Genomic DNA, 13,192 nt, shown 5'->3' with positions numbered 1-13,192 from the left:
TATTTGTGGCTTGAGTTCATGAGGATCCTGCAGTGGCCTGTTCAAGGAAATTGGGATACTAGCTATGGATACTAACTATTTATTCCCAATACATTTACTGTTTCATGAAATCTGTCATAAACAACACCTCTCCTTTTGAAATCAATAGCTCAATTCATGGAATAAGTACTGACAATGACAAAGGCATTCAACTTGGTAAACCTTAGGTTCCTTCTAGAAAAACTGAAGTTGTATCATATCAGGGATCCAACCATGAATCTTCTAGCCACATATATGTTGATTCATAAACAATGCACTAAACTGACATACAGACTACCTGCTCACAAACATAGTTCCTAGCCAAACACAGAAAATAGTATATTAGGGAACTACTTACCCCTTCCTTACTTATGGGATCAAACTATTGGTGTCCAATTAAAAAGAATACTGTCTTTATGGGAAAGAGCAATAAGGCTTATATGTAGGATGGGCCAAAGAGATTCATGTGAGGTGTTTGTGCAGCTCAAATATCTAACAGTATATTCTTCATACACATTTAAATTAGTTGCAATTTTTATGAGACAACCAATGGAAGCTATTAAGTGCAGTGATGTACATGATCACAACACCAGGACAAAATTTAACTATTTCAGAAAAAGAACAACATTAAAAATAATAGGTAGAAGTCCACATATCACTGGGTTGATTAGGTTTGACAAACTACTAAATTATCTAAGAATATGCACAGGGAGAGCAATATTCACAGAAACTTTTCTCACAGATCATTGGCAACACCCGAAATTCTATGGCATAAATATGCTGGCAAAGCAAGGAGAAATGGGGCGACCCCAAGGGGGAATAACAGTCCTACTGAAACTGTGGATAACACCAATTATAGTGACAACAGAACTAAATCATTCCATTCTAATAGAAGTAAAACACATCACAATATTAGCAACCTACTTCCAGCCAAACGAATCGGCCATAGACATAATTGATGAACTGGGACAACAAATAAGACAGAGCAAGAAAGACATCCCTTTACTTATCGCAGGGGATCTAAACTGTCGGTTGGACGTACAGAATCACAAAACAAAATTAGTAATCGAATCACTTCAAGAAGAAGGCCTCATCCTGCTAAATGACACAAACGTCTCTACGTACTTCTGCCATAATGGCAAAAGTGCTATTGATATCGCCCTCATAAGAGGAAACAAAAAAGGGGACATAAACCCACTTTGGAATGCAAACCACACACCTATAAGAAAACACATCCCGATGAACATAGCCATACAAAGTGATTGGAAGGCAAGAGAGAACCAAGAGAAGAGACTGCTCACGAGGAGACTGGATCCAAGGAAAGTGGAAGAATACCACGACCAGATAGAACAAATTGAGTCCTTAATCGACAACTCAAATGTAGAGGAGGCAGCGCTTGAACTGGAGAAACTGTTAAAAGAAGCAACTACCCCCAGGAAAGTGAGAAGAGCTAAACCATGGTTTGATCAAGAGTGTTATCAGCAAAGAAAATAAGTACTCCAAGCCTTACACTGACTAAAAACGGACACAGATAATCACTCACTACTACAAACATATGCTGAGAAAAGAAGATCCTACAAAACACTAACAAGGGAGAAGGGAATGGCACACAGGGAAGAAGAGGGAAGAAGACAAGCTGAAGAAGCCAGGAGAGACCCATTCATTGCAATCCACCCCCGAAAGCAGGCACAGTCACACTATATATGCAAGGAAGAATGGACGAGTCATTTCAAAGACATTCGCAACAAAGATGGTAGAGAAGGAGCACAGGTAGCAAGTCAAGAGCTCACACCGCAAGAGATGCCAGCCTGCTCCCCACTCACTCCAAATGAGGTCTGAAACATCATTGAATCAACAAAAAGGAAGAAGGCAGCGGGACCGGACATGCTTTACAACGAATACCTTAAAGACACAGCCCATCTGCTAGCACCAACCTGGACAAAACTTTATAACAAATGCATTGAAACAGCAAAAATCCCAGGCCAGTGGAGAAAGTCAATAGTAAGGGTAACGTACAAAGAGAAGGGTGACCCAAAGGACAGAAACAAATACAGAGGAATAGCCTTGGAAAACAACTCTTTTAAGGTATTCACAAAACTAATCACAGGAAGAATAAGACACACTTTTGAAGATCACCTCCCAGAATCTCAATTCAGGTTCAGGGAAAAAAGATCCACTATCACAGCAGTGGAGCTGCTTTTAAAAAACATAAGGGAAACCATCGATAAGAAGCAAAAATATTATGCTGTATTCATAGACTTCACAAAGGCCTTCGACCTCCTCGATCGATCATTAGTAAAAAGGATGCTCGACGAAACCCTGGGAAGTGACAGCGTCTGGATGAGGATCATAAACTCCATAAATGAATGGAACGAGATAAGGATCTCGGACAACCTCGACCTGTCTGAACCAATAAGGCAAACAAACGGAGTACTCCAAGGAGAACCACTAAGCCCGCTCCTGTTCATTCTGGCAGCAAAGGACATTATGGAAATCGCTCAAGACGAAGATGTCGAAGCATATGCCTACGTGGACGACATTGTGATAGGCTCAAAAAATTAAAAGAAACTACAGGAGACTGTAGAAGACGTGGAAAAATGGTGCACAAAATACAAGTTCGTAATCAACACCGACAAGACAGAAATTATGGTATTCAGACCAGGTGGGCAAATCCCAAAAACGACAAGAATTGCACTACAAGGAAAGCAAATATCTATCACAAAAGATTACAAATATCTGGGGATAACACTCCAGCCGTCCACAAAGTGCTTCACTAAACACACAACAGAGAAAGCGACACAGGCCATCAGAGCAATAAATGAAATAAGTTCCTTCAGAACACTAAATCTAGACACAGCTATGGCACTCTTCAAATCAAAAATAATACCAATTCTGGCTTATGGGCTAGAAATCATATGGATACACCTAAATGAAAAGAACTGAGAAACATTGGAAAGAGTAAAAGCAACCTATATCAAAAGAGTATTAGGGGTAGCAAAAACCACAAGATCAAGATTAGTCTACCTTCTCGCCCGAGAATCTTTCCTCATAGAGGATCTAAGGACAAGGTTCTTACTTCCCAACACATTAGCATTGGAGAACCTACTAAGATCACTACTCAAGAAAAGAGAGGAAGTACCAACAGAATTCTATGGATCCGGGGCCATGATCAACCGCACTTGGACAGCAGTAAATTTTGAGATGAGACACGTACTTACAAGACTCACAGTACACGGATTCCACCATGAAATTTGTGCAAATACAACATACCACGAACCGTCAAACCTTTGCTAGTGTACACTATGTGGACAGTCTTGTGAGAGATACCATATAGAAATATGCAAGAAGAGGACCAGATCAATTAGAGACTATGCAATAAATGGTTCAAATGATAATCTGTTATAATACCTGCACTGAATGTAATCTACTACTAAGAATTATGCAGACACTCAATACATCCTTGTAATTCACTCTAAAATGATTGTAATCTAATGTATAACCATAATGGCTATTTTGCTGCAATAAATCATTTATGAATATGCACAGGAACTGGTTTTAACACAAAATTAAAATCTTTTCCAACAGAAAAATGTTTGTATCACTCAACAAACTTTAAAACACTGTTTGTAACATGAACCAGTAGCATATCAGCTGTAATGTTATAAATGTATAAAATAGATATAAGATGCAACCATTGCTGTGTATAAAATATTTTGTAAGTGTTACTATTGTCATACTAGCGTTCCTGATTTTTTGCAAAAGTCATCATTGCGATGGCTCCGTGCAAAGAAAATATTGATAAATAAATAATTTGCATTCATATTTAAAGGCAATTACTTTGGTCCAGAAAAAAATCCATATTCTGGAACACACATTTTCAGTAACTTGCCAATGGCATAAAAGTTTAGCTACTAATAATGTTCAATTTAAGAAGACCCCACAGGATTTATTGGTAGCCAATTTCTTTGAACCCACATGAATTTCACAGCAGAACTAACTGATGTGAATATATTATTAATAGGAGGGTTGGAACTTAAATAGTGGCAATTATTTATTCACAACCGATACAAAAGAGTTACATGTTTGCACCTGTTATTGTCCTTCAAAGTAGTCACCAGCATTGTGTAGAAGCCATTTCCAGCAATGTGGAAGGTGTAGTATACTGTTAGCAGAGCCTGTTCTGTTGATGGTGCGAATGGAGAATGAAGAAACACAGCAGAGAAAAGGAAATACAGTACTAACCTGATTATAGAGATGTTGAAAGTTACCACCATTCATCTCTTACCACTTTTGCGCCCTGGTCAGCAAGTTGCTGAAGGTGGATCAAAATGGACTGCTGGAATTGCTGCAATCTCATCTGAAACGTTTTGCGGCAGTTCTTAAGGACTATGTGGGTTTTTGTGATACACCTTCGACTTGAAGGCTCCCCACACAAAGTAATTGCACACTGACAGATCAGGTGATCTGGGTGGCCAGCTAGGACCATGACCAGACTGACCTCTGCTAACAACTCCGTCAGATGTGAAGATTGTGTAAATGTGCTCCAAGGTTCTACTGGCTGTATGGGTAGAGGATCCATCCTGTTGGAAGTGACTAGAGGTTTTTTCCTCCTCCATTAATAATGCCACAAATGGTCTGGGCCACTTTTATTTGCCCCATCCTGCACATTTACAAGTTTTGTTTATGTCCCTAAAGATTTCCTCACTATCGAACAATGGAACAAAAGTACATCAAATGGAGTGCAACAGCTACTCTGAGAAATGTCACTCCCCTCCCTCTCAGAGTACTCAGGTGCTGTTTCTATCTATGCAGGAGTACGTCAAAATTGCAACAACATGAAAAATAGAAAATAATGAAATTTTATTTATTGTGTGTATGCTTTATAGTAGCTTCCTGGCAGATTAAAACTGTATGCCACACTGACACTTGAAAGGCAAACGTCCTCAGTTTGAGTCTCAGTCTGGCACACAGTTTTAACCTGCCAGGACGTTTCATATCAGTGCACACTCTGCTGCAGAGTGAAAAATTCATCCTGGAATGGATAATGTGCCCATCCACTGCTTAATGTGTCCTCCATGAGGTGAGTGGCAATGTATCCTAATTCACATTGAATTTGTTCCTTTAATTTCAGTCTATGATCAGGATGTTACAGCCTGTAAAACTAATTCATATTTTTAGGTCATCACAGAGTTTCCATTGTTGGAATGTGTTTTAAGACTAGCATGTAAACAAAGACTGTAACAGTTTATTTTCTATTTGTCCATCTTAGGCCTCACATTACACAGGGGAATGGGGGAAGTTTTTGTTCTACAGTAAGAGATCTTGAGTTAAAAAAATATTTACTGGATGAATTGCCATCACAGAGTTTCCGTTGTTGGAATGTGTTTTAAGACTAGCATGTAAACAAAGACTGTAACAGTTTATTTTCTATTTGTCCATCTTAGGCCTCACATTACACAGGGGAATGGGGGAAGTTTTTGTTCTACAGTAAGATATCTTGAGTTAAAAAAATATTTACTGGATGAATTCTTGTGACAGTAATCAATCACCATTGACTGAAGAGTCCATTTCATTCAGTATGGGTATGATCTATTGTCTTGCTGCTGAGTTTATGGAGGATTCACACTGCTACAGGATTTACGCTGTTGCAGAAGTGGAAAGCTGGTACAGAAGTCCATTTCAGAGGTAGGAGAACACATTACTTCCTCAAAGTACTTATAGAGTGAGAAGAAAAGATATTCAAAACCAAGTTACATTTCACTGAACTAGGTTAGTAAGGTTTTACCAACCGAGATACTATCCCTTGTCCATATATTTTCACATGCTGTATTTCAATAGAATAAGGACAGTGTAACAAGAGCAGTGTAAGCTATCTTCTAGAAATTATGATTACCACAACTTCCTTGGACTGCACATTCATCTGACATGGCGTCCATGGAATGTGTGCAATATATGGTTGGTCAGCTACTCATTCATCGAGGGCTACCAACCGTGCTTCATAGTTTCACATACAAACTGTGTGGAAGGAGAGTCCCCAGTAACATGTGAATCTTCTGTGATTTCAGACAATTACATTTCTAAAATGGGTTCATTATGCAGGGAAGATATTTGTGCTGCACTGAATTTTCGAAGTCTGAGATCACACACAGCCCTGAAATCATAATCATCTTCATCTTATTGTACACTTACTCTGAAGTGTAAACTTCATTTCAGCCACAAGTATCATTCCTGGTGCTGCAATTTTCACAAATGTTACTGTATATCCACATGCTTAAGAACATTGTTACATAACTTTGATAAGCAAAGATGAAATTTTATGTATATGGACCAAAATGGCGAATGAACATTTGGGAATTGGACCAGGGTCTTCTGACTAATAGGCAGGTCATTAGCCGCTAAGCCACCTTGACACAGTGGTTCACACAACTGCACAGATTACCATGGCACACCTCCCTCCTCAATCCAAATTCTCACTGTTGCCCCAATCAACTTCAAATTCCCCCTTACACACGAACAGAATTGCCAAGGCTCTCCATGTTCTGGAATACACCTCAGCATCAAACTTAAGTGGGGGATCCAGCCAGAAACCCAGGTTGAGGGACTCATACAGATGAAATGACACAAATTCAGATACTTCACTGGCCTCATACAGATATTATTTTATATATATAGACTGAAGTGGCAAGTGAAAATTTGTACTAAGGTCAGGAACCGAAACTGTGTCTCCTACTTACTAGGTAGGTGCAATAGCCACTAAGCCACCTTTGCACAGTGGTTCACACAAATGTACAGATTACCCCAGCTCATCTCCCTCCTCAGTTCAAATTCTCACTGCCACCCCAGGTTAACAGGGAGTTTAAAGTAGACTGGGGCGGCAGTGAGAATTTGAACTGAGGAGGGAGACACGCCAGGGTAATCTGTGCAATTGTGTGAACAACTGTGCCGAGGTGACTTAGTAGCTATTGCACCTGCCTAGTATGCAGGAGACCTAGGTTTGATTCCTGGTCTTGGTACAAATTTTCACTTGCTGCTCCTTTGCAATTAAAAATCTAAATTTTATTGACAAGTCTGAGAATTTAATAAATGAAATAGGATATCGTGTAAAACTCACGTAGATAAATGTTGACTGGTTCCAGTATGGTGTGCACTTCACATGTTGCTTGAGATGAATTGCCACCCTGAGGCTTCACCTGGAGCTCATACACTCCAAATTCTCCGAGATCTGCAGACGTCTCGCACAGAACTGCACTGAGAATAAAAGTTCGTGATCTTGATCATATAAGTCAATGCAACTGTTGCAAATTCTGCAAGTAAGTATTACTTTCATAAAATCACACAAAATATATCTACAGAACATTACTTGTGAATGACAGAATGATAAAATAAAATGTCTTCCTCTTCAACACTACGAAGTATCTGATGATCTATATTCCTTCTTCTCATCATAAGGAGCAACAATGCACACTGCTGAAAGCCTTCTGTTACTACAGTATGCACGTAACCCATTCTTTGATTATTCTTATGACATCACTGTAAATAAGCATACTGGACAAAAAACTAGTCATTAGGAGACATAAAGCTGATACTGTGTAATGCCACTACTGGCCTTGATGTCAGCCTCAGTTTGATGAGGAGGAGAGTCCACAAGTTTCTCTGGGTGTGCCATATCCAGCTGAAGCCATTCATTGGTGATTATATCAAGCAGAGCTAAGAGCTACCAACTTAAAGGGATGTTGGTTGCTACATTTCACCAGCTATTGCAAATATTCCCAGACATTTTCAATGGGATTAAGATCGAGTGATTTAGGGGGCCAGACAAGACGGGATAGGGTGCCTGAGTTTTCATCACATCATAAACATATGTGTACAGCCCGGTGTACATGGGCTTTGCCACCTGATAAGACGAGTGTGCCCACAGCATGCTCATCAAGAAGAGGCCCAAGAAAGGCATAATGGGATGATAGGATATATTGGGGAACAAGTTCCCACTTGGAGAGTTTGGGGAAACCGGTAGTGGATGGGTATAGTAGAAGGTGTTGAGTCATGGCGTAGTCGATGCTCAGCAGCTGTGCATTGGCTGTTCCCAAGAGAAGACATCCCTTCTGTTTCCATTCATGCATTCTTCCTGTTTAGAGATGGTCATTCCTGTATGAAATGCCATGCAGTGAACACATCGCAGTTCATAAGCAAATTGCATGGCTTCACATGTTTCTCTACCTTTGATGTTGTACAAATTTGCAATGGTGTAGCTGGAGAAACTGGTAATGGGTGGCTGTACGAAACGGGTTTTACTGCAAGAATCACTGCATGGATAGGAACCTTGGAGTCGAAATAGTAATTTTGGGATGACACATGGATTTACAAGGAAGTTGTAGTTATTAGAAGGCAACGGAATGCAGCCTTGAATGGTATGGGAAGAATATCAGGGAGACATAATTTCATTTCATGGTTTGACACTGAAAAGTCACAAACAATTGGGGGGAAGGGGGCAGAGTTATATCTCAGATCTGATAGGTCCATCATATTGAGAAAATGGATGCTTCTTGATGTTTTGGAAGTGGTAACTATGTTGGCGAGAGAAGGAGAGGAGCACCTGCAAGAGATTGTTGATATAGCCACTGAGGGATTCAGATATGTTTGTCATGAGTGATTAGGCTGTAGGTAAGGGAGTATTTGAGGTGGAAGAGATGGCAGTTGTCAAAGTGGATACATTGTTGCATATGGGCTGGTTTGGCTAAGGTTTGTATATGAGCTTCAATGAGATCGATGTCAAAACTCAGGTGTGTGGTTAGGATTTGGAGAAGGATCAGGTGAATAAGCATTTAAAAAAGGAGTTAGGCTGTTGTAGGAATTGGAGGAGATCATGTTCACTGTAAGTCTGAGTCAAAAAAATATTTATGTGAATCTTTACTGATCCTGCTGGCACTGCCCCTGGGAGTTGAGGGAAGTCTGTATCATGCAGCCCATTACAGGCTGGCATAGGATAACACCATTCCAATTCCAACAGCCATCCTCTTGATTTGTCTTTAAGTCTGCCCCTCAAAGGTACGGTAGTTATGATTATGAATTATTATGTTGTTCATAAATGGAAAGAAAATACTGAAACCAGGTATACATATAAGTAGCAATAAAGACAAGTGATGGGAATATATCAAAATTTATTACAAATAAAAGTACAGTAACAGAAGCAAGAAAATGATCTACCTAGGGCAGGAAATCATCCAGTTTTAAATATTCTCATCAGCAACCTTCAGTTGTGAAAATCTGTCATATACTCTGCAGTGTTGCAATCTAAATGAAGAGCTGTTGATACTAATTTACAACATATTCCAAAAATGTGCTATGGCATGTAGAAACAAGGTTCTTTCTATATATGGAAAGACATCTTGAAGCTCTCATAACTGAAACACATACAGATGATCTTTCACTCAGCAAAAGTATCCATACTTTGGTTTGAACCTTCTACTTCTTATGTATTTATCCTGGTGTTCGAGACAGTTCAAAATTCAGCAAAATTGTTCTACAATTTATTACAACAAATTATTTATGAATGTACCCTGTTGTTATGAATGTATTGCTTTTTCACAAAAAATGGATTGAAAACATCTGAAAAATTTAACTGTTCTACATCCAAACAGGAGAAAGCACTGTATGTGATTTCTGTATTTACTGAGACAAAATGATGCTAGTATCCAAAATCATATTTACCTGTAATCTGAAGCAGGAAGAGCAGTGCCCACAACGCTGGTAAGTACCCTCCATGTGTACCTTCTTTTGGTGGAAATTTTCAGAGTCTCTTGAGGTTTATTGGGATCAGTTAGAAGTGTGAATGGACACTGAAACAATAATGAAACAATCCATAAAAGCAGTGATATTTGACAGTCTCACCATTTCCCATAGCGAAGAGGGCCACCATAGTAAAAAGAACCATAATTTATCCAAGGATCATAATGTAAGCCATGAGCAATTCTGTGTTGCATAAATTTTTATCTTTTACACAAATTATGCACATCATGTACAGATTTTGATGTCATTTTTCAACATAGTTTCCATTTCTTCTCACATGTTTTTCCCACCAATCTGTAAATCTGTAACCGTTGCCGTACAAGACCATTCTGGCTGCCTTCAGACACTGACACACTATGCACTACTTCTGAGATATCTAAAGCATCTTGCAGTGCTAGGCTAACAGCTATTCAACACTAGAACTGAATAGATGGTGGTCAGTGGGTGCCACAGTGGGATTGTTGACAGGGTGTAGAATACTTTCCCACTTGTATGTCCAACTTTTGTCCACAGTTACATGAGCAGTGTGAGACCAAGCATCATCATGCTAAAAATAACTAGAATGTAACCTTTTTTATACCAGAAGGGGCTGACGATAACTTTCCCAGCAGATTATGCTGTTCTTGCTTTTTTTACATTTTTTATAGCAAATACAAATAGAACTATTCCACAATCTGGCATTTTGTTTCAGCCTCATAATGATGGAATCAACTTTCATCAGCTGTCACATCACTCATTTTGAAATTTCTGAGGAAGGCTTTAATGGTTCTTCTCTGAACTTCATTGTCTTCGGCCAATAAATATGAGACCCAATTGGCATAAACCTATTCCATAAGGCAGGCTTTAAATTGTTTCCTGCACCATGCTGTCTCATGTCCCAAATTTTGTTGTGATTTCATTCACAGCGACAAGTCTGCCTTCTGCAATGAACTCTCCTGTTGCATATCAGGGGAGCAGTTCAGAGGGACCACTATGAGATCATATTCCCAGCTTCAAAGTGCTTCAACAGTCTCCTAACACTACTGTGTACTGGGGACCATGCACTCATCTTGATATGCATTCTGGTGATCAATTTTTGCCCCTCTTTAACAAAGAATCCAATGATTGCACGTCGTAGAAACAAAACCTAAATGCCACCCATGGTAGCCTGCAGTTGCATCGCAGAATTTAATGACATCACAATGTGTCCACACTTAGTGTTAAGTCTGTATGTTAGTACTTTAGTACAGGCTTGGGGTGCTGTGGACACTCCACACATTAAAAGCTGATTGTATTATTAGTTTAAATTTCCATAATTGTCTAAAACTCATGTTAGCTTTCTATAAAAGAATTATGTACATAATCACATTGGAATACACTATGTTTCAGTTATCATTGTTATTCACTTGCCAAAGCATACACTGGGGTGCCCACGACATCCCGTGCCAGTCCTAATGTAACAAAAATCAAAATTTACCAAGTGTTAGGTTTTTAAAATTTTACAGCCATTTCATTAGTGTCATATGTCGTGTTATACTAAGTGAACCCATTGTTGTCTAGTACCACTATTCTAATTGCTTTCCAAGTTAAATAAAGGCCTTGGAGTCAGTTTGCTTTCTGTCACTGTATGATAACAACTCAATTTACGGCATGTGTACATAAGACATTAATGAAAGTTGAATTCAGAGACTACTTGAAGAAGCTGAAGCAGAAGAAACATGATAAATCAGATCCAAAATCATCTAGTGAGTGTGAAAAACTTGAAAACAGAGATGGATACCGATTATGCTGTATCCTGCTACTAGTGCATGTCAGTGTGACTGTGCTGAGTGTGATGTCACTACACATGCTTGTTTGAATTGGCTGCCAACTGTATTGGAGCAGGCTGGCCACTGGAGGCTGCCTGTGGGAGGCATGTGCACTGTGTCATTTCCCCCCACACTGTCTGCTCGCAACGCGCACATATATATGCTTGGAGCAGTGCTGACTGACTCTCTCTGTGTGATTCATGTCTCTATTGCACACATCAGTGTTTTTGTGTCTTGTGGAGTCCCAAGAGGCTTATTGTTCAGAGGCTATGATTAAAGCCATCATTATGTGACTTGGATCGGTTTTGTGTATTATTTAGTTACTGCACCTTATAATGAAATAAGTTTTAAAAATAACAATTTCTGCTTGGAAAAAGACAAATCAACAAAATGGATGAAGAACACTCCATCAAGAAATGTAAGGACACAATATCAAAATACCACGTACTATTCCTCACCAAGTGGAGACATGCAGTCAGAATTACAAAATTGATCCTAGAGTGCTTCCTTTTGTTTTTTGATGGAGGGGAAAAAAATATGTGAATATACTTAAGGGAACATAACAAGCATTTCAGGGAATTTTGCCTGGAAATCAAATACCAAAGAGACAGATGTGGTTGAAATTAAGGCTTTTGTTGCTTTACTTATACTGACCCATTTTTACTGCTCAAGACATATGAACCTAAACAGTGGGACACAAATGATTATAGAATCGAGATGTTTCATGCTATGCTGAGTTTGCACCAGTTGCTGCTCCTGTTCAAATGCAAACTGTGTGATAACATTCAAAGCAAGCAATAGAGTGTGGTGACTATGAACCCAGAAAAGTGAACTTTACACTTTGTGAAACTAAGTTTCTTGACTCGAACAGTTCTGTTCCCTGTTTACTTGGTGTTTACTTTGATTTTGTATGTCGGTTTCTATAAATGTGTGTCTCAAGATGTTTATTAGTTTTGCATATTTATCATCATCACATTAGGAGCAGAAACCACTTTGGTGACTCTGAATTGGATTCTGATCATCAAGTACCAGATGGTTTTAATTAAACTTTCCCTAATCAGCACATAATAACATGGAAACTAATTACTGTACAAGTACCAAACTTGATAGCATTAATGTCCAGAGTATGGGGTGCACAATTTCCAAGCAACACAGTGCCACAATCCAGTTCCAACTACAACCACCAAATGCAGTGATCAGTCATCGTGATTCATGATCTCACACATCTGACCAGTCGCAGTGGACTTGTTCACATGTCAACATGAGCTTGGACAAAAGGAGCTGAGCATTAATGGTGAAGATCTATTATCAAAACAACAGTAATGCTGCAGCTGCACCTCAAGAATACCACCGGCTGAAAGGATTATGGAAGGGTCCTCTTTCTCCACCTGCTGTGTGGAGCTTGATGAAGAAGTCTGAATCAAATGGAGTACTGGGTGTTGCTCCGAGAAGAGGCCAATGACTGGCTGCACCACAGGAGGGTGATGAAATCGTCATTGCTATGGCACACAACACTATGTGCAATTCCAATCATCAAGCACTGCACATGCTGTGTCATGACAGTTAAACATACCATGATCCACTGTACAGAAGGTGCTTTG

General features: G+C 39.3%; 1 protein-coding gene across 1 annotated transcript in view; it reads right to left on the bottom strand.

Annotated features, from left to right (window-relative positions):
• LOC126095019 (heparan-alpha-glucosaminide N-acetyltransferase-like) overlaps nucleotides 1–13,192 on the bottom strand; it is a 217,451-nt gene that overhangs the window by 97,123 nt on the left and 107,136 nt on the right. Inside the window, exons 3-4 of the mRNA XM_049909683.1 lie at nucleotides 9,727–9,854; nucleotides 7,130–7,266 (exon numbers count right to left, since the gene is read on the bottom strand). Coding sequence (XP_049765640.1) covers nucleotides 7,130–7,266; nucleotides 9,727–9,854 — 265 coding nt within the window. The remainder of the gene's footprint in view (nucleotides 1–7,129; nucleotides 7,267–9,726; nucleotides 9,855–13,192) is intronic.

This window comes from Schistocerca cancellata, chromosome 1 (assembly GCF_023864275.1).
Source record: "Schistocerca cancellata isolate TAMUIC-IGC-003103 chromosome 1, iqSchCanc2.1, whole genome shotgun sequence".
NCBI classification, from domain to species: domain Eukaryota; kingdom Metazoa; phylum Arthropoda; class Insecta; order Orthoptera; family Acrididae; genus Schistocerca; species Schistocerca cancellata.
The sequence above is the reverse complement of the archived record's forward strand: the minus strand, read 5'-3'. Positions and strand labels throughout refer to the sequence as shown.